At 43.7% G+C, this 22,876-nt stretch overlaps 1 protein-coding gene and 1 pseudogene across 10 annotated transcripts in view; one reads left to right on the forward strand and one right to left on the reverse strand.

The window, feature by feature from the left end:
* Positions 1-1,025: 1,025 nt before the first annotated feature.
* Positions 1,026-22,876, forward strand: part of LOC124797888 (voltage-dependent L-type calcium channel subunit beta-1) — a 739,772-nt gene continuing 717,921 nt past the window's right edge. For all 10 annotated transcript variants that reach the window (XR_007016895.1, XR_007016898.1, XR_007016894.1 and 7 more), the window contains exon 1: positions 1,026-1,147. Coding sequence is in view for 5 of the 10 variants with exons in the window: in XM_047260987.1 (XP_047116943.1) it covers positions 1,091-1,147 (57 nt within the window). In the remaining 5 variants the exon portion in view is untranslated. The remainder of the gene's footprint in view (positions 1,148-22,876) is intronic.
* LOC124799906 lies at positions 7,450-7,566 on the reverse strand (annotated as a pseudogene).

Consider the following 22,876-nt stretch of genomic DNA (forward strand, 5'->3'; position numbering starts at 1 on the left):
GGTGAGGAATGTTTCCTGAAAGTTTGGACGTACCTTTTTGTAACACCCTGTATATATATATAATTAAGAAAAGGACCACTGAAGAAGGATGTGGTTTACCATATGCCGATCGTGGCCAGACTTAAAAGATTTGGGATTATACTAAGAGACTGACACATACGCAGGTTATAAGAGAAATGATAAATACAAGAGACCGAGAATGTGGAGTTTATCTCCGCAGGCAAAGGGAAGAGGCAATCATACCAGCCTTTATCCCACGCCTCCTGATGATTTATTGAAAGAATACTGGGCTGTGTTGCTTCTTACCACGGGCATTGTAGCGCCCTTTGACCTTGATCCGCCAAGTCGGCACACAAACAGTGCTACGTGTAGCTAACTAGAACGACTGGGTACTTAGCCGGCCGCGGTGGTCTAGCGGTTCTAGGCGCTCAGTCCGGAGCCGCGCGACTGGTACGGTCGCAGGTTCGAATCCTACCTCGGGCATGGATGTGTGTGATGTCCTTAGGTTAGTTAGGTTTAAGTAGTTCTAAGTTATAGGGGACTGATGACCATAGATGTTAAGTCCCATAGTGCTCAAAGCCATTTGAACCACTTGAACTGGCTACTTAATGTAGAATCTTGCCGACATAGAAAGACAATAAAAACTCTTAATTTGTAATGGTCGTCGTCGAGACTGACACCTGGGTTTGTACAATTGTGCCTCAAAACTTTTCTTCCAAATACAAAATTGTATTCGCCAGCGTGAACCCAGCGTTAGACTGGTTTGTGACGTAAGATCGTTTCGGTGCTGAACCCGGAGCTGGGGAGCGGCAGGCAAGCTCCGCCACGCACCTCAGAGGGGTGTTGACGCTGGTGTCAGGGTCCCCGCGGGTCGGCCAGTTCCGGAGGCGTCTGAAGGGCGCCCGGCGCGCCCACCAGGGCCAGTTGCCGTGCGTTCGGCATTCCTCGCGCGTATTTATAGCGCTTCATCTGGGCTAAGGTTTGGCCAGCCGCGGCGGCGGCGGCGGCGGCGGCGACTTCAGTCGAGTGAGTCGCGGCCGCCACGGAGGGCGCGCGGGTGTCCGGCGTCGTGTGATGAGGCGCAGCCGACATGGCGCACCAGTTCCGCAGGAGGGACCCCTACAAGCCCTTCGGCAGGCCCAGGAAGGTAAATACGCACGTGCCCTTGCCGGCGCGCCCTACCCACGCGTCACGTCGCTACCTCTCCTCACACGCCGAAGTAAAAATACTAGGCGGCGGTTTGTGCGTGTGAAACCGTAACAGATGCTCAGTCCCTCGAGATCCTAAGGCACCTGCGATGGCGTCTGTAGGAAGCACACTCATTATTCGGGTTCAGTTGTAACTGCAGTGTTCTTGACACGATTTTGTCCAAATGTCTGAAGAGTATTCTCATCTTACTCAATTACTCAGAAGTGTTACAGTTGTGTGGAGAGTATTAACAGTGTTTCAGGCCATTTACCAGGTCCAGTGCAACGTGTTGCATAGTCTTCATTTTATAATAATTTTATGAACTTTAGTGTATTCAGATTCTACGGAATTTAATGAATCCGGCATGTGACTGAACCACTCAGTTACTTACTTGCTTTGTTCAACCAACTGGATACTCATTTCGCAATTGTCATACAGGCTAAAGACAAAAATGAGACAGCCTGTGTCACAGTATAGCAGATATTTGACCACAGTCCTCCCGATGACACGATAAATACAGCGTTTCTGACATGCCTGAACGCAGATTAGTAATTAATACTTTGTGTTGTTGCTATGTATTCAGATGAGCTACAGTTACGTAGAAAATCAGCAGAATTTTTAGCGGAATTACTTGATCTAACGTTGTGTGTTCTATGGTGCACGCTTAGAAATTTCAGAAGTACACGAGATTCCAAATAGTTAAAAATTCAGTATTGCTAAGAAGTTTTCATGTCGTCATGCAAGCATTAGTTAATTGTAACGAATATTGACATAAAGCTAGATCTGTTTTGTGAATAGTCAGTCAAGGGTGCAGCATTGTTCAGTTTGTCGTGTGCTTGCTTCAATTTATGAGAACCGGTCAATGCGACAGAAAAAAGACAGATCACGACTTATATTTCGAAGTCATGCAACAATGTCAGCGGCGAATAGAAAACGAAGATTCATAGTCTAACCCAAGTTAATGATAGTTGCACTGGTCACGTGAAACACTAACAATGACAATGACATAAAATAGCTGTGCATGCCTTCATAAGAAATGTGCATTGTTAGCCACATGTATTAGTGAAATTGCACATCTGTCAAAGATTTTATATTTGCTACACCTTCTATGACAATTATAACAATTTTAGATGGGTAACAACATGAAGCAGACTAATAATAACAATAGTAATAATAATAATAATAATAATAATATCGCAACATTTTAAGGCTGAATGTTCTCTGAAACCATATAATATATTACTATAGAGTCAGCTTAATTAAGTCCGTAGTCATGCAGTCACTCAATGCTTGCATTTTTTAAATATGTATAATTTAATTATAAATAATAGCGTGGAAGTCTTGTATGTTAGTGTACAATGAATATTTTGCTATAAAATATGAATCTTTAATAGGAAGCATACTGTCGTAGAAGCTCCCTTTTCCTTTTTCTAGCATGTAAGGCAGCTCAAATAAAATGACAATGAACAAGGCAGAACGTGATTTCTCCAGAAGCATCATTTGACCTATGCGTTGTGTATCACAGTTGTCATTCACTGCACGCGACATACATGAAGAAATACTGTGTGGTTATTCAGTGTTTCAGCCTTATTTGTGTCGACAAGAGCTATTTTATTGTTGTGCTGATATTTATATCTATCTCTGCCTCACAAGTTTCTCATCACTTTGCACCTCAAAACAACAAATCTTTTAAAAAAATATCATTCAGTTGTGTTATCGTTGTCTTACTTATGGAATGGTCGGCGCCAGAATCACATGTAAGCGTAGCTGCAGCCGCCAACTTGGACGCTAATGGAGCTCGTCACACGACGCGATTACGCTACTAACAGGCTTCCACACTCGGCGCGTTGTGCAAGGATGCCTATGCAGCAGGGGTAATCCGTGTACTGAATTGTAAGAACGTAGGCACACATTTATTTTATACTTTACTATAATACCGGTCTTCCATTCCACCACTCCGTACGTCAGTGCCAGAATATGAAGCCTTATGCTTTCAGTCGCAGTTTTTTTTCATTTCGTATTTCTTTCAGCTCGTCGTGTACTCTACTGCAGCTGTATGGTCCAAATTTCATCGAGCAATGTTGCTCGGGAGTGACGCATCATGCGAAAGCGTGTGGGGTATTTACATTTCTGATTACCAGCCACATGAAACTGATTCTTTTCCCAAAGACATGCGACTATGGTATTAGTGTGTGAATATCCTATTTGATTACTTGTATGAATGCGTGGTGTCTGACAGACGCCACGCAGAATCCGCTGCTGTGATACAGCTGACAGCAGTGATCCTCTTCCTTTCCTCTCCTTTCTCCCCCACTTTCAATTTACGCACTAGTTGATTACCTCTGGGAACGATTATTACTCCTGTTATCGACAGTAACAATGAGTTGATCAAACTTAATATAATTTGTAATTGGTCAGAAGCTATTCATTTCGTTATACAGTACGTCATAAGCATTCTTATTTCTTTGTCTCCGTAATCATTTGTCAAGACACAATGTGTACATAGTAACGACGACTTCAAATCGACACCGATTCGCTAGGCGGAACTTGTAACCTGTGTTGACAGTTATGAGTATAGTTTGAGAAAGATGGTGATACTGTGATTCTTTTCGCTGCTTTTGCACTTGAGGGTCCATACGAGAACTAATAAAACTACCTGTACATCATTTTCGTTAGATTTAAATAATCTGGCAAAGTGAAATTCATGTAATTTCACCCCGGGGAAGAGCATGTGGGAACTGCCTTAAATAAACACTTGGGTTCATAGTTTCGTCTTTTCCTAGTGGGAATCGAGCACCGTCACGACACGTGTAAAGCCAAGAAAGAAACTGTGTTCTATTATTAAATATCAGTTTGACTCCTCACATAATTCGTGTTTAAGAGTTTGAGCAGAAGTTATTTCTTCGATAAGGTGTTAACTGCATTAGCATTGCTGTTTAGTACGGATTATGCCCTTATTCTCGTTTTCTCGCTTCGTTGTTGTTGTTACACCATGTTGACGTTGAAGTCAACTGTTTTTTATACTGTAATAGAGGAAACGGGACAAAATGTTAGTCACCGTCTAGAAGACACCACGCGAATATGGTGTAGCACCGCCTTTAGCCTTGAAAACGGCAACAATTCGGCGGGGAATAGTGTTCAGAAATTTTTTAGGGATGCCATTTCCAGGTACCATGAGATGAGAAAAGTTATGGAAGCATGCAGGTGACAGTATTACCGCGTATACGAGGTAAAAAATGTCAGTATATTGGCGGAGCTGTCATTTGTATTCTCAGGTGATTCGTGTGAAAAGGTTTCCTACGTGATGGCGGAACTTAACAGACTTTAAACGCTGGAATGGTAGAGGTAGACGCAAGGGATATTCCATTTCGAAAATTGAAGAGAGTGCCGAGAATATCAAATTTCAGGCATTACTTCTCTCCTCGGACAACGCACTGGCCGACGGCCTTCACTTAATGACCGAGAGCAGCAGCGTCTGCGTAGAATTGTCAGACCTACCAGACAGGCAAAACTGCCTTGAAACAACCGCAGAAATCAATGCGGGACGTACGACTGATGTACCTATTAGGACAGTGCGATGAAATTTGGCGTTAATGGGCTGCGAGAGCAGACGACCGACGCGAGTGGCTTTGGACAGCACAACATCGCCTGCATCACCTCTACTGGGCTCGTGAGCATGCCGACTGGATCCTAGACGACTAGAAAGCCGTGGTATGGTCAGATGGACCTAGATTTCATTTGGTAAGAGCTGACGGTAGGCAATGGACTCAAGTAGTGAACAAGGCACTGTGCAACCCGGTGGTGGCTCCATAATAGTGCGGGCTGTGATCATACGAAATTGAATGGGACCTTCGGTCCAACTGAAACAATCATTGACTGGATATGGCTATGTTCGGCAACTTGGAGAGCATTTGCAGTCATTCAAGTACTTCAGGCTCTCAGAGAACGATATCACGTTACCAAGTCACAATTGTTTGCAACTGGCTTGAAGAACATTCTGGACAATTCGAGTGAATGATTTGGTCATCCAGATCAGTCGACATGAATCCTGTCGAACATTTATAGAACATAATCCAGGGGCCAGTTCGTGTACAAAATCCTGAAACTGCAACACTTTCGCAATGATGAATAGCTATAGAGGCAACATGGCTGAAAATTTCTGCAGGGGACTTCCGACGACTTGATGAGTCCATGCTACGTCGAGCTGCTGCGCTCCGCCGGGCAAAAGGAGGCCCTACTCGATATTAGGAAGTAGCCCATGATTTTTGTCACTTTAATGTTGTGTGGTCCAGTGCAGTGCAGTGCAGAAGGTAACAAAGATATACGTGAAGAGACGAACGAAAATGGCACTTTTATTCAAAGACAATAATCATATTGAAGTTACCACGATTCATACTGGTCCCGTGCACATTACAAACGGCGGAACACGCTACTTAATAGGATAATGGAAATGAGCGTTTGGCGTCATTGGCCGGGAGGCCCCTTACGGGGCAGGTCCGGCCGCCTTGGTGCAGGTCTTACTACATTCGACACTACACTGGGTGACCTGCGCGCCGGATGGGGATGAAATGATGATGAAGACAACACAACACCCAGTCCTTGACCGGAGAAAATCTTCGACCCATCCGGGAATCGAATCCGGGACTGTAGGACGGCAATCCGTCACGCTGATAACTCAGCTATCGTGGCGCACACTTAATAGGGTGTATGCTTACCAACCACAGACGGCAATGCATGCTTTGCAATGTGCTCCAGTGCTGACCACGAGGTTGCTAAGGAGTAGCTGTGATAAGGCGTTCCATTCGTCTATCAGCGCAGCCGGTTGCTCTGGACGGTCGTTGGTACATGTAGACGTGAGACGGTACGTGACCCCAACGCATCCCGCATGTGCTCGGTGAGACGGAATGGGCAGGCCATTCCATTTGCCGAACATCCTCTCGTTCCAAGAGCTCCTCTATCTGCGCAGTTCGATGCGGTGGCGCATTGTCATCCATGAAATAGAAGTCAGAGCCAAATACGCCCCTGAAAAGAAGCGCATAGGGAAGTAGTGCAGCGTTGACCGCTGAGTGGACCGTGTTGAAAGATTTGGAGGTGAGTACGGCCATGAAACATTATGCCTGCCATATACCAACACCTGGACCACCAAAACTATCATCTTCCACAATGCTTCTTGGCGCATTACGTATTTCCAGCTCTCGTCACATGTGGGCACGTCCAGCATTGTCGAACATGTTCGTCCTGGATGTCCATGTTTTACAGTGTGGGGAGGCGTAATGCTGCAACTCCGTATAGTCCTCTGTATTATTGCACAAGGTACACTCACCGGTCCGCGTTATTGTGACACCGCTCTCCTTCCTCATGTGCGTCTGCTCAGGGTGCATTTGGTCCTGACTTCATCTTTATGGATGACAATGGGCGACCGCGTAGAACAGCGCAGGTTGAGAACTCGTGGTAACGAGAGGATAGCTAATACGAGTGCCGAACGAATAGTTTTCCTCGTCGCTAGGCTGACTGGTGCCTGCTCCGGTGACTTTCCATAGCTAGTCGTTACGGTGAAGATAGCAATGGAAAACAGTATTAGTGTCGAGTCAAATTTTACTGGGGTTGTTGAACTGACTGAGGAGAGTACCAATGCAATTAACGCTAAAGTACAGTCAGGAAGAGCAATCACAAACCTGTGTGTGAGAAATTATTTTCCATTATCTTCATATTCCAGACATTGGGTTGGATAAGTAAATGAGCAACGTTTCATAATCAAGTGGTACTGAATAATGAAATGATATGAGATTTGAAATAACGACTCTAACGAAGACGAAATCTGTAACATGTTCGTAACCCTAGCTATTATCAAAAGTCATTAATAAAACCACATATCAATTTTCGTTATAGATGTTATTCGCTGAGTCCTTCTATACAACCCTCTACATTTATACAAATCGTCACGCTGTGCACATCGAATGAAGTATCACTCATTGCTCTGACACGCTCCCCCTCCCTTCATTTTAGAACTTGTGACGTATCTGCGTCTCTTAAAACTGTCTGTCTCGAGCCCAATAAAAAGCACTCCGTCTTCAGGCCACAAGTGGCCCATTGGGACCATCCGACCGCCGTGTCATCCTCAGTGAGGATGCGGATAGGAGGTGCGTGTGGTCAGCACACCGCTCTCCCGGTCGTTATGATGGTTTTCTTTGACCGGAGCCGCTACTATTCGGTCGAGTAGCTCCTCAATTGGCAGCACGAGGCTGAGTGCACCCCGAAAAATGGCAACAGCACATGGCGGCTGGATGGTCACCCATCCAAGTGCCGGCCACGCCCGACAGCGCTTAACTTCGGTGATCTCACGGGAACCGGTGTATCCACTGCGGCAAGGTCGTTGCCAAGCCCAATAAAGGAACAATGTTTAAGGATCAGTTTCTCTACTACGCAGGAATTTTACGACTACCAGGCCTACAAATTTGTGCAACCATGTTTACGTAACGTAGTAGTACCCTTTCTATGTTCGATCCTATCAATAAAGAAGATAGACGGGAATCCTTAAATTACGATGTAAGACCACAATTAAACCAAGCATGTTGTTATTTTTGTTTTTGTTTCAGGTTGCCTTAACTCATTGCCTGCCGCAGCTTTTTCAACTACATATCAAATATCGGTGGCAAACGTATAGCTGAAACGTGTCGTGATTGTGATGCGTGCGTGTGATGTGTAGTATCTTGTTGTGTTGTTGGTGGTTATGAGTGAGAAGAGAAAAGGTGAATACAGAGCAGAAAAATATATTACTCCTCTCAAATAATACCAAGAGACTCGGCGAGTTTAACATCTCCATATGATGAACAAATTGCCATCAAAAATGTCACCTAGCCTCACTTGGCTATAGCGGTCGTGCCACATTTGCCATAATTATCAAAACTATTGTCAGAGCATGCTTTAGTGTTGTATACACGAGATTTCCAGCCCTTTCTCCACTTCCCACAACGCCGACCACTTATATGTAAAGCGTCAAGTCGAAATTGACCGACAAAATTTCGGATGCTGTTCATGGACATTGTGTGGGACCTGTGGTCTTCTGTGCAGAGTAATAATGTAATTGTGGCTTATAATGTTTGTTACTCCCGTTACCTTTCTGTGAAAATACCTTCACAACATTGCAATACGCAGTCACCGACACGTACAACACAAAATGTAGAGTACTGCCACAAGCCTCACAATCAGATGCATAGCTGGTGCCACGTGGTTCCCGCCCTGTGGCTGTTTTTCATTACGTTCAGTGAGTCCACATACGAGGGGTATGTTGGCCAATTATTCATAAATATACCTATCCGTACTGCTGTGTACTACGCTTACCATACAATTAACACTGCCTGGAAAACAAACCCGAGACAGAACGGAGCAAAACTGAATGCAAGCTTCATGACGAAAAATAAAATGGGCGTTACTATCGTCAACAGCGAGTTCGATGAGTGAATGGGGCAAGTTTGTTTCTTAAAAAAACACTAAGCGCATATCAATAGCATTTGCGCTGTTGTTCAGGTATTGTCAGTGCAATACAATACAAAGATAAATTTGGGTAAGAAATCGAACTAAATGGAATTACTCTGCACCGAGCTACCGAAGAGCGCGTGTCCCTTACACCAAAACACTCAGATTATTAGATGATGATTATTAACCAAAACACTCAGAAAATGTCGCTGAACAACTTCCGAAATTTTGTCAGTTGACTTCACTTTCACCTTTTGTGTATTCTGCTCTTTCAAACTCATTATTCCAGCTGTCTTTCCATTCAAATCACTATGAGACAACTGACTCTCGATGCTCCCTCTTTGCTGGGCCTAGTGTACCGTAAAGTGCAAACCACTAAACCTGCTAGTGACTACATTAACTTTGGTGAAGATGCTGCTGTATATCTCACGGGCACTGTGTTCTACGTCGATATATTCGCATAATTTTGTTTTTGTGGAAGCAACGCAACACCAAAGCAGCATTCGACAACAGATGTCAGGGAGTTTCTGGTGGGAACTTTGCAGTGCGAGTTTGTCTCAAGTGTCTGCCTTATACGTGGTGATTTTTTCCACCGTGTAAAAGCTCGAGGGACTGATCGATGAGAGGATACAGAACAAACAAGGTCTAATGAAGTTATGTCGGGAAGTGCATCGTTTCCATGCTAGAGGCCATTTATTCAATCGTACATTGTTACAGAGACTGCGGTCTAATGCGCGCTGTACATGCAACCACGGTTAAAGTATGCGTTGTAAATGGTTTCCTTGTGCTTCAACGCATGCGTGTAAGCGCTGTAGCATGTTCTGTCTCACACATTCACATCGGCCAGGCTGCATCCGAACAGTGTCAAAGACAGCATGAATAGGCTGCTTCAGTGGCTGCACATCTGGAATGGGCTATGCATACACGATAGATTTGATACGGCTCCGTCACCAGAAATCGCACGGGTTGAGATCTGGTGGTCGAGCAGGCCATACAACTGGACCCCTTCGCTCGATCCACCGACCAGGGAAGACACGACTGACATGCATCCGTACGTTAACGGCGAAGTGGAGCACCATCACCTAACAGCCACATAACCCTTCGAATCATCAGTTGCACTTTATCCAGCAGGGGAGACAAAGTCATCCGCAAGAAACTCCGATAGTTCCGGCCTGTTAGGCGACGTGGCAGGAAGATTGGTCCCAAACTGCGATCGCCGATTATCCCGGCTCAAACATACCGACTGCACCGGTGCTGATCGTTCGCTGTTACCATACCGAGGGGGTTCTGCATGCTGTCCTACAGATGAGTGTTATCAAAGTTGAAGATACCACTCCGCGTAAAGGTGGCCACATATGTCAAGAGGGTGGATGACACAATTCCCGGAATCGTGGTTGCCTGGTGAGGAAACCCGTGACAAAACTGCTCCCGATGTAGAAAGTCTGTCACTAGTAAGCCCTACACACGTTGTAAGTGACAAGAGTAGTAACAATTGTCATGGAGGCTGTTCCACACGGTCGTATGGCTTACCCTGTCCTGGCGGGTCAATTGCCTGGTACTGACACAGAGGTCGCCTCTCACAGTGTTAATCAGATTTTCCTCCACGTTTGGTGTCCGAACATTACGCATACGTCCTTCATGATTTCCTGCTTCCTGAAACAGCCCTGTTTCAGACAAATACCGAAACACTGTTGCAAACATTGAATGCTGTGGTTGTTGTCGGCGGCGATAGGCCTCCTGATACAACCTTGCTGCCCGCCGCCCGTTGCCATTTGCATTTCCGTAAGTAAACACCATATCGGCAAGCTCTCGATTCGAATGCGGAACCATTGTGTACAACCTTCGACCATAAATATAATATATTGGCCCTGACGTCATTTTCGTGGCTCCAACATCTCTGGGCTAAAGTCACGTGGATGTTGGCAAAACATGGTTGTTTGGTGTTGCGCTTATGGCTGTACTCAGTGTTTTGTCGGTGGAAATGGCATTATATTTCACGTGTGTTTCTATGATAGTGCAGATGAGTTTTTTGAAATCTGCTGAAGTGACTTTTGTATGTTTTTTACCCTTGAAATAGAGTATCACGTAAATTAAAGTGTTGAAAGTGATGCCTGTAAAGTCAGACCCATACTACATTTTGGAAAGTATCTGTGATAATTCGGTTACAGAAGTAAGTATAACTGTTTCTCGTTCCTACTCATAGGTTCCCTAAGGATGAAAACCGAAGGCAGCTTTGGCAACAGGCCCTGAAACGGAAAAACTTTAAGCCACCTGCACATACGCGCCTTTTTGTATATACAAGTGAGATTATAATAAGGTAAGAGCACGTATAGTCGACACATAAAGAGACCTTTCTCTACCTTCTAGTACTATTAAATAAATGTAGCCTCCAAAATTATTTTCTGAAACTTCAAAGTCTCATCTTTCATCTAAAATATCATTTTTTTTAAACTGATAGTTCAAACTTTTGTAAAAATAGTAGGAACTGAACCTTTGAAGCGCACTTAAAATTGATGTTATAAAATGAACCTCCTCCTAAAGTCGACAATTTTGGCACCTATAGTTGACATAACGCGGCGGATCCAATACTTAAAGTTTTGACTCGAGCCCACTCTTACTGTTTAAAAGAATATTAAGACATTTTACTTTAATTGATAGTTTATAGTAATTTCGTCCCGCTGCCCACCAAAGGGGCGTTCGATGTATTTGTTAGATTTTATAAATGGTACTGTGAACAAATCCAGGTCAAATGTGGTTCTGACATAATTTTTCGCAAATAAAAAAGTAATTTTTGTTGGAAGCGTTTGGCAGTCAATTGAGAAATGTGGAGAAAATGCGATACAAACATAGGATGGCAGACCGCTGATTTGAAATCCCGCCAAGCTTTGCCAACAGTCACGTGGTTTATGTTGGAGCCACACCAGCCCTATAGCTTCTGCACAGCAAGGCCAGTCTACTAGTATCTGTGGTCGAAGTGTACAGCGCTGTATCACATCCTCTACAGTGTGAGTCAGCAAGAGAAGTGAATCGGCAACAACATTACCAATGACTGTGGCAGGACATGAGGTATGAGGAACAGTACCACTCTCTATGAGGAAACCACGCACACTGTAACTGTAGCTGCAGTCTCTGTGACAGTGCGTCATTGAATAAACCGTCTACAGTAAGGAGATCGTGCGTTTCCGAACACAAGTTCATTAGATTTTTTTTTCTTTTGTGTCCTCTCATCCATCAGTCCCTAGAGAGTTTGTACATTCTGCATACGCCACTTTGGAGCATCCGATACAGCCTACAGTAACTGTGAACTCGTATTAGCTTGGTAATTTGTGTGAGGAAGCGATGACGCTGAAGCAACGTCAGCCGCTTTGCCCGCAGACCGGGTGTGACGCGGGCGCACCTGTCCCGCGAGGCTTACGCACCGTGTCGATACGCGCCGCACGCAACGCTCGCTTCAGCACGCAGGCCCGCGGCCACTGTTGCGTGCGCTGCCGCCCGTCTCCACTCAGCTGTGACATCTTTCTTTCTTTTTGTCCCTCCTCGCCGTGTTCGCTTCTCGCGTGTCCTGGCGTTACAACGTTTGAAGTACAGTGGAAGATGAGGTACTGTCTAACAGCAACGTGTTTCACATAACGCCATCACGTGATTTATCCAATAATAATAATTTCGCGTAGCTCAATATTGGCCCGTTAAAGATATTGGTGATGTGTTTTCGGCTTTACAAACAGTCAAACTAGGCTCGTAAAACAGTGACCAACATGTTTTCGTTACCTTACTAACTACTGGGATAAAAAAGTAATTTCATTGTAGCCACTCACGACAAGATTAACTGTGTAAATTAATTGTTTTATAGACTCATCAAGGAATAACCAAAAAAAATTACGTTTAAAACAGCGATTCTGCTGTTACTTAGGTGGCTAGTTGGAGTAATAGAAACGTGGCAGTTTATACTACTCGTAACTGTGCAGTGCTTCTCTCAGATTTATCAGCAGTTATTTTCATTATGTTGGGTTCCAAAGTCGGCAAGAATTTTCTACAAAGTTAACACTGTGGTTGCACCAACGACGCAGACAATTTTTCTAAACAAAAAACATAAACTAGGGCCTGTTTCAGCTTGTAAGTCACATAGTAATCTCATGTCTGCGCATTAACGTCATTTCAGCAAACGGGAGCTGATACATGACTTCCTCATTTATTTTATTTTCCTATTCATTTATAACACACCAGCTGAGTACCCGGCGCTGACCAGATATGTATTTATTCCATCTCCTCCTTTTCCCCTCCCCCCCTCCTCCTTTTCCACTCTCTGTCCACATCCTCCAGCCTTTCTTACTGTCCATCTTCTCCTCCCCCTCCCTCTATACTTCTGCTCCTCCTCCTCTCTTTGCTCATCTTCTCCTACACTCTCTATCTGTCCACCTCAACCTCTTCCTTTTCTCTATCGATTTCCTCCTCCCCTCTCTCTATCCAACTTCTCCTCATCGCTATCTGTGTCCATCTCGTCCTTCGCCCTCTCTGTCCATCTCCTACTCCCCGCCGTCAATCACCAATTTATCACCTCCACTACAATATCATGCTGGTGCTTCTTACCCACACAGTATTTCTTTCCAGACAGTTAGTAATATGTACACCAAGTTTTCTTGTAGTCGGTCACGGAACAAGAGGAACGGGAAGGGGGAAACTTTATAGGCTATGCCACCAACATGGCGGCTATCTTGATTCTTGGATTCAACTCCAAAATTTCAAATGGGAATGTGGTCATGTGACATATCAAACAGATAGAGAATTTCGCCAGAAAAACAGTGCCGATGTTATTTTAAACATAGTTTTATTCATTCTCGGGTTATAGCCAGTTACGTGTGGCTGCGGTGGGACGCTCGGCAGCATGTGTGTTATGTGTCGAAGAGACATTACGCCGATGTTACACAGTTCCGAGAGACCACCAACAGTCATAGGAATGGCTCGATATGTTGTCCATTATGTTGGGTTGTTAATGCTATCCTCCGAACCCAGTCCTGAAGAACTTTGACCAACACATCTGACTGAATTTGACCACACGCATCAACAATGTGCTGCTTTAGATGATGCAAATCCTGTATTTTCACAGAATAAACCAGTGCTTTGACATGACCCCAAAGATAAAAATCCAAAGGAGTCAAATCTGGTGAACGTGGTGGCCACTCCACAGCACCCCTATGACCAATCCACTTTTGAGGGAACTGCATATCCAGGTATGCTCGCACATCGTACCCATGATGTGGTGGGGCTCCATCATGCTGGAAGAATTCCGGAAATGTCCCGTCCTCTGTTAACAACGAGGGAAACACTTCTTCATCCAATAATCTCAGATAACCGTTGGCTGTTAAGGTACCATCAATAAAAAAAAGGTTCAACGACTTTGGTACCCCACACACCACACCTGACCATCACTCTTTGTGAGTCGACCGTTTTGGAAGCATTAATCCAGTGCGGATTTGTGTCGGACCATTTTCTGTGATTCTGCTTGTTCACTTCAACATTGATAAAGAAATTGGCTTCATCGCTGAACAGCACCTGATAGGGGAAACGTGGGTTTATCTGTAGCTGTCACCCATTCTGCGAACTGTACCCGACTGTCTGGGTCATCCTCGTTCAGGTGTTGGTGCAGCTTAATTTTGTACGGGTGCCATTTGTGCTGCGAAAAAATTCGCAGTATGGAGGTACGGCTAACCCCACATTCTTGCGACAGGGGACGAATACTCCGTTGAGGACTCTTGCTAAATGATGCCAACATGCTCACTGTTGTTGCTTCATCGGTGGCAGATTTAGGTCTTCCACCCTTAGGTTTATCTGCGACAGAACCTGTTGTTCGGATTTTGGCCAAAAGCTTGGCAACTGCGCTGTGAGTGATGGGCTGTCTGGTTGGGTGACGACTGTTGAAATCCTCAGCAATGACCCGTGTGCATCTTTCTCCTGATATAAAGATGATTTCAATGCGTTCTTAATGTGTTAAGGACATTTTGTAACCTGTAAATAAGGAATCAATGATTAAACACATGTAACATATCTGGCATGGGATAGTCACTTTGCACCGTTTCAGACTCCATTTTATGGCTTCTCAGTACGTAATACGCTGGCGAGCGTCCCACTGCTGCCACAAGTAATTGGCTATAACCCGAGAACGAATAAAGCTATGTTTAAAATAACAATGGCATTGTTTTTCTGGTGAAATTCTCTATCTGTTTGATATGTCACATGACCACATTCCCTTCTGAAATTTTGGAGTTGAATCCAAGAATCAAGATAGCCGCCATGTTGGTGGCATAGCCTATAAAGTTTCCCCCTTCCCGTTCCTCTTGTGTAGGGACTCTATTTCCTTGTTTGCTACTCCATTTGGATTTTATCAGGGTGTTTCTGTACTTTTGTACCACCCTGTACATAGTGCAACTGCATAGTGCAGATTCTGCATGTACAGATTCAGAAAAACCTGTACAGAATATGGAATATATTCGCCACTAAAATGTTGACATCGCATGAGTAATGAACGTACAATAGAACATGGCGTGCAACCACAGAAGTTCTTAAAAATCTCAAGGCGGCAGTCGTACTTGTCGAAAGCGGTCAATAAAAAACAACTTTGGACGCGATCTTGGCTATTAAAAATTTTATTTAAAGCACGTATAGATCACAATTCTACCCTCTCATTATGAGAAACTTTAATTAATTTCTTTGTCTACATAATTCCGTACACGTTTTTCTGAAGACTTCATCTGTCATGTGCAACGACTTGTCAATGAGAATACAGACATTAATATGTTTTTCCAGAAATTGTTGCAATCTGTCTCAGACTTGATTTACTTGTGTAAACTGTCAAAGAGTTTATAGTTCCCTATTTCACTTCTTATGCTAAATTTAGATTTTGCTTAAGCACTTGCTTATAAAATTTAGTTGTGTGAACCCAAACTCAGAATTTTATTCACTCTCTTTTGTAAAATGAATACGTCCGTGCTCACGTTATACTTGGCAAACCGTTGTGCAGTTAATGGCAGAGGGTTCATTTACACATTACTCCGCAAACCACTGCGCAATACATGGCCGAAGGTATCTCGTAACAGTATTAGTGGCCCTTTGTCCCACTGCGTTGGCAAGTGGAGCCCAGCAAAAACAGATGAACTCTGTGGCACGGTACGCTCCCTAGTCCCTGTTACGTTATTCTAAAGATCACTGCAGAGATATATGATGAAGGCAGCAGAATTTTAGCACTGTCTTCCTCGAAGACTTGCTCTATAAATTTACCCAGGATTTTGCTTTGAGAATAGCTTCTCCTTCCTTCCAGACACGTCCATTTAAAGTCCCTGAGCATCTTTAACAACACTTTCGTGCGGGCTATCCCGACTGGTTACGGGACCGGGCTTTTGCTCCGTTTCTTGTGACCTCATCTTTGATGGGACATTAAATCTGTCTCTCCTTACCTTTCCTATGATGACTGTACAAATATGTTACAGCTCTCTACCCATCGCTTCCGTAGGGATCGTGAGGACGAGATCAGATTAATTACAGCGCATACAGAGGCATTTAAACAGTCATTCTTTTGGCGCTGCATGCGCGAATGCAAAAGGAAGACGCCATAATACCAGATATGGTGAGAAGTACCCTTTGCCATGCACTTCAGTGTTTTGCAGAGTATGTGTGTGAATGTAGACACATCAGTCTTCTGATTGGTTTGATGCAACCCGCTACGACTTCATTCCTTTGAACATATAGTGCATTAACTGGGCTGTGTCGCGGTAAACGTGCGCTTTCATTTAACCGTACCACTGAACTGTTCTTGTGAGAACGAACTCTGGTACACGGCTCCTAAAAGAAGACCTATGCTCACGAAGAAGACGAAACTAATTGAACTAATGATATCTACAGGAAGACTTCCAGAGTGGGAAATCTGAAAGAAATCATATGAAACTCTGGGTATTCGTTAAATTCGTTGCTGGCTCCAAATCGCCTGTTGTACTTCTTGTTGACTACATTGATAACGAAGCGAATGACTGTAAACTGAGGTCTAAGATTTTATTGATATGCATATAGCCGGCCAGAGTGGCCGAGCGGTTCTAGGCGTTACAGTCTGGAACAGCGCGACCGCTACGGTCGCAGGTTCGAATCCTGCCTCGGGCATGGATGTGTGTGATATCCCTAGGTCAGTTCGGTCTAAGTAGTTCTAAGGTCTAGGGGACTGATGACCTCAGAAGTCAAGTCCCGTAGTACTTAGAGCCATTTGAACCATTTTGCATATACATGACTAGTCTGCAGTTCACAATTAAGTGTCTGGCAGAGGATTCATCGAACCACTTTCACTCTATTTCTATACAATTCCACTCCCGAAAAGCGCAGGAAAACACGAACCTTTAGACCTACCACTGGGGGCTCTGACATCTCTTATTTTATTACGATGATCATATCTGCCTATGATGCTGGATGTCAACAAAATATTTTCGCATTCCAAGGTGACAGTTGGAGACTGATGAAAAGATCGCGTTTCATATTCGTCACACTCTCTCCCTACTTCGCGACAATACGAAACGAGCCGTCCTTCTTTGAATTTTTTCGACGTGCTCCATCAATCCCACTTGATAAGGATCCCATAACGCACGCAATACTCTAGCAGAGGACGGAAAAGCGTAGTGTAGGGAGTATCTTTAGTAGACCTGTTGCATCTTCTAAGTTTATGCCAATAAAACTCACTCTTTGGTTTGCCTCCCCCAGAACATTATCTATGCGATCGTTCCCGTTTAAGTTTCCTAGGTATTTAGCTGCACAGTCAGCTTCAGATTTGTGCCTTTTATCGTGTACCCAGAATATAGAGGATTACTTTTAGGACTCATGCGCTTGACCTCACACTTTTCGTTATTTATGATCAATTGCCACTTTTCGCACGTTACAGGTATCTTGTCTAAATCATTTTGTAATTTGTTTTAATCTTCTCATGAACTTACTAGACGCTAAATGACTGCATCATACGCGAACAATCCGAGATGTCTGCTCAGATTTTATTTTATTTTATTTTAGAAAGTTCGTGGATGACGCTCACCTGTTTGCAATCCCCATCCTGAAGCCTGTGTGTTATGGTCCATGTATAATTCTTTAGTGTAGACGCTTGTGTAGCGAGTGATGGTGTTTAAGGGCTTTAGATGTGTTAAAAATCAGTTTACATGGCTGCGTATTGTCTGCTCTTCTCGAAAACACCAAGAAATTGCGCCTCAGTTGACGTCCCTATCCACTGGACGGAGGTTCGAATTCAACCCAAGGGACTGGAGCATTGGATTGTTATGATCAGGAAAACCTAATAGACTCCTTTTTCCTATTTCTGACGTAATTTTTACCAACACGATTAAGAGGGTACTAAACATTCGTATTCATGCGATGACACTGAGATACCAAGTTTATCACTTTCCATCGGTGTTCTCATTCAGAAGGCAGCAATATAGAGTTGTGTCTGCTTTGGTCATTTGTCCGTAAACTCAACAGTATTCGTAGCAAGTGCATCAGCCACTCATTGGATACTGATCTACGAAATATAAATGGCGACACAGATGGACGAAACCACAGGGGTATAGTTTGGGATGGGCATAGGGTCTGGAAAGGGAGGGGAGGGGAGGGGAGGGTCGAGGGCAGACTCCTGGGAGGCGAAGTTGTGGGGACCATCGGCGTGCACGAGGCACGAGGCACGGGCTTACACCGACTAATTGCCGCGGGCGCAGTAACTCAAAACTTGGCCACGCTGCGCGGCCTTTTTCTCTTCGTTCCTTGTCCCCCAACTTTGTTGTTGCAAGCTGGCCTCCATCCGTACCAAGCACTGCCGGCGCCCGGGTAGCATTCGCTTTGCAATGTCATACGAAATATTTACTATAACACATCTTCCTCGACACTCTCTTACAACGATTTCTCCGTAACTCCCACTGCCATTTGATACGTGTGTCATTTGGCTTGACTATTTACTAACTCGTTCAGCATTTAGGAAAATATAGTAGAAAAAATATATACGTTATAGGTAGAGATTTAGACAAGGTTATCCAGCTGCCCCGACTGACACTGTTTTACGCAACCTGCAAATTTATGTCCTTCAAAAACCATGCGCGAATTTTCGTATTCTCTCACCACTCGCTACACACAAACTATTAGTCCTACATAAAAAATGAACATGCCCTTTTTTGTAGGAAATTTAATGTAGTTAAATATTTCACCGTAGTTTTCAAGTTATTCAAGAAGAATGTAAAAAAATGAGCTTCACACCGTACACTCACACTCAGCCTCACCGTCAAGATTTCTAATTATGTTGCCGGCCAGTGTGGCCGAGCGGTTCTAGGCGCTTCAGTCTGGAACCGCGCGACCGCTACGGTCGCAGGTTCGAATCCTGCCTCGGGCAGGGATGTGTGTGATGTCTTTAGGTTGGTTAGGTTTAAGTAGTTCTAAGTTCTAGGGAACTGATGACCTCAGATGTTAAGTCCCATAGTGCTCAGAGCCATTTGAACTAGCCATTTTTTCTAATTATGTTACTCATGGCACTCCGTCCTACCACTGTACAACAATTTGGGACTGTACGAATTATTCGCCACATTCGACCTTTTTTGTCTTCATTGGTAGGCCTTATTAAGCCACCGGCTTAGTGAACACTAAAAATTGTAAAACTGATGTTTGTGTAATTATTACCTATCAGTTTTGTGAATTTTAACACCATAAAATAAACAATTACATCGTTATATTCGTCAGGCTTTCCGACTAAGAAACTGCTCTGCTTGTAAAGGTTAGGTTTGGATCGAATTGTGAATGTAATTAGTCTCAGTGTAGCGTCTACAAATGTCGTTTCTCCTTCATTACCCTCACGGGTGTGTATAAATTAATAATGCTAACGAAATATCCGACTATGCTGGTGACGTAGTAGCTCAATCAACACAGGCCTGCCGGCCGTTGTGGCCAGTGGTTCTAGGCGCGTCAGTCCGGAACCGCGTTGCTGCTACGGTCGCAGGTTCGAATCCTCCCTCGGACATGGCTGTGTGTGATGTCCTTAGGTTAGTTAGGTTTAAGTAGTTCTAAGTCTAGGGGACCGATGACCTCCGATGTTAAGTCCCATAGTGCTTAGAGCCATTGGAACCAACACAGACCAAAAACGTTCTAATATCGGGAAAAGTTGGTGAAGTCGGAAATTTTCGTACAGTGAGTGCCACGATTAACATATTAAAAATCTTGACCGTTGGGAGCTGAGTTTGTGAGTGGGGTGTCAAGCTCACTTTTGTTTATTTTTCTGGAATAACTCGAAAACTACGACCTCCAGTGAAAAAATATCCCAATAAAATATTGAACTATAGTACATTTCCTGTAGAAAAGTCGTGTTCATTTTTTCTGTAGAACTTATAGTTTGCGTGAAGCGAGCGAGAGAATATGAAAATCTCGTGCGTGGTTCTTGAATGCCAAACGTGATATTGCTTGTTGCATAAAACGGCGTCGGTAGGGGCAGCTCAACCAGCCTGCATAACATAGCAAATTATAGAATATTGTGCTAAATGGAACACTACAAAATAACAAAATTTTCTTCTGCCAGTCCATTGCTACATCTGCAAGTGTATGTAAGTCTGTAAATTCCCATCGGAGCTCACACCTAAGGCTCCACCGAGTTCTTAAATATCTGCACCGTCCGGTTCCTGTTCTTAACCCGCTCAGTGCAGTTCACGTTTTTATTTCTCCTGAAAGCTGTAGTTTCTTCGTCTAAAATATTTACAAAGTCGTTTCTATTGCTTTCCTGCGACAGTATCCTTCAATTATTTAGTAGTTGTAGCCTTTTGTATCTATGAAATAGTTTTAGTCAGTCTTCTTCGTCCTCTTGGCCTTATCCCGTGTCCCACGGGACCGGCATTTTAATTCTGGTTTGACAATGTTAGTATGTCTGGGTGGCCGGATGCTCTTTCTGACATTACCCTATACCACTGGGGCGGAATTTATGCACCCTAGCTTTTTGTGTCGAGTGTCACCGCATGTGTAAGTATAAGAACGTTTACTAAATGTCTGCGAACTGTGTAACTGAAGCGGCGCGTGAGTACTAGGCTACCAGCCCAGCATTCACCCAGTGGGATGTGGGAAACCACCTAAAAACCACATCCAGGCTGATCGACACACCAGTCCTTGTCGTTAATTCGCCGGGCGGATTCGATCTGGGGCTGGTGCGCCTCTCCGCTACCCCGCAGCTGGCGCTTTAACATACTCGGCTATCTGGGCGGGCAAACAGTTTCTAGACAGTAAGTCTTCAGTAATGACAAAACTTACGTTTCCAGTACTCTTCTGTAGTTAGTATTGCCTGGGGATGTTTCTTACAACTGAGAACTAGACAATTAAAATTAGGCTTGATATTTCGATAAATTAGCCTCGTTGATTGTGGTAGTGCAGTGGTAATCTTGGACACTTCAGTGCATTGTGATCTCAAAAATGTACAATTTTCAGTAGCTTGGCAAGTAGGATCCATAAACGAAGTTTCTAAGGTTCCCTTCTTACATCCTCTAGGTGTTCCTGATAATTTTGTTACATCGGCGTTACGATCTTTCAGTTTAACATTCATAACATTCAGTTGGAACACGTGTCACAGGATACCATCAAATCTAAGGTCTTTTGTTCGTGTTTAACGGTTCAACTGCAACTGGAGAAGTATCTCCTTTCGTTCAACTAAGTTTAGCAAACAAACGCCATTTGATTTTCCTTATAGCCATGTATTGTGATTAGTAAAATGAGAAATGACGGAAAAGTATCGGTGAAACCGGGAATTGTAATACTGATATGAAATGGCATGCAGCGAGGCGTGATGTCTCAGTGAATGTGTACTGAAGTTAGAGTACTTACGCTATTTATTTCAGCGATTAGACAGTCACAGTAGACTGCTATTCTATTTTAATTCCTTTCACTACTTTTTCCTTTTAAGTTTTGGATTTGACAAAGGACGTGATTTTCGTAGTTTGTGTGTGTGTGTGTGTGTTTGTTTGTTGTAGCGCATGTACTTTAATGGTGGTTCTATATATTTTATTTACAGTTAGTTTTATTATTCTGCCATTTTTTCTGTGGATTTTTATGGCTTTTACATTTTTCATTGAAGTTAGTTTTATTACTCTGTGACTTTTACTACTCATTTTTACGGCGTTTTTATATTTTTTAGTTATATTTAGTTTTAGTATTCTATGACTTTTAGCCACACTTATCCCATAAAATTTTATTACGGGTACTAGAGATCTTCTTGTCATGCACCAACATACTACCATCATTATGTCATCAGCAATATTTAGTCGCTCATTGCCTGTCTCCAGAGGTCTAGATGCGTGTAAATATTTCAGATGAGGCCGTGATCTCGTCCTTCTCTCTCCTTCTTTCTTCTGTGTTACGTATTACAAAGTCACTATCATACATCTGAGTTACTTATCTACCTTCGCCGGTCACTCTAAGCAGCGATGTAATGGCGGATCTCTGTGGTTACGGAGTCTGCATCATGTGTAGCTGCAGTCGGAAGGCATCATGTAAAAGTAGCCTGCTAAGGGAAATCTGTTATCGTGTTCGGTGACAGAGAGACCATAACTTTTAAATGAAAAATACCGGGAGTTTCAAAATGTATATAGAGGTTTTACAGCTTTGTAGCATTTATTACATTCAATTTACAACTGTAAATAATGCATGAAATGAAAGAGCACCTCAGACAGTTTTCCTTACAAGTGTTCAATGTGAAACCATTCGTCACACGGCACAAGAGTGACTTATGACTGAAAAAAGTGTTGAACGAGTGAGGAAGCCTTCACACGTAGCCGCAAGAAATCAGTTCGGAAAGCTAGTCGCGAATTAGCTCTTCGAACGACGTCTTTGTGAAGATTTTTAAGCAAATGCTTTCAACTACGTCCTTGTCGTTTGCAGTTGTTAACAGCTCTAAAGCCTACAGACTATGGTTTAAGCGCCAACTCTGCATACAATCTGTTGCCGCACGGTCATTAGAATTTCTGGTTCGTGTCGTCTTCAGTGATAAATCGACATTTCACCTAAATGGAAATGTGAACACGCATACTGTACGCATCTGGGGGTTATCAAATCGCCATGGGATGGTACAGCTGCAACGAGACTCCCCTAAACTGCACGTGATTTTCTTTTTCTGTGCCATAGCCTGGCGGAAAGTTTATGAGTCTTTCGTTTCCGTGAAGCAACTGTAACTGGTGTTTCTTATCTT

Source organism: Schistocerca piceifrons, chromosome 5, assembly GCF_021461385.2.
Source record: "Schistocerca piceifrons isolate TAMUIC-IGC-003096 chromosome 5, iqSchPice1.1, whole genome shotgun sequence".
Classification (NCBI taxonomy): domain Eukaryota; kingdom Metazoa; phylum Arthropoda; class Insecta; order Orthoptera; family Acrididae; genus Schistocerca; species Schistocerca piceifrons.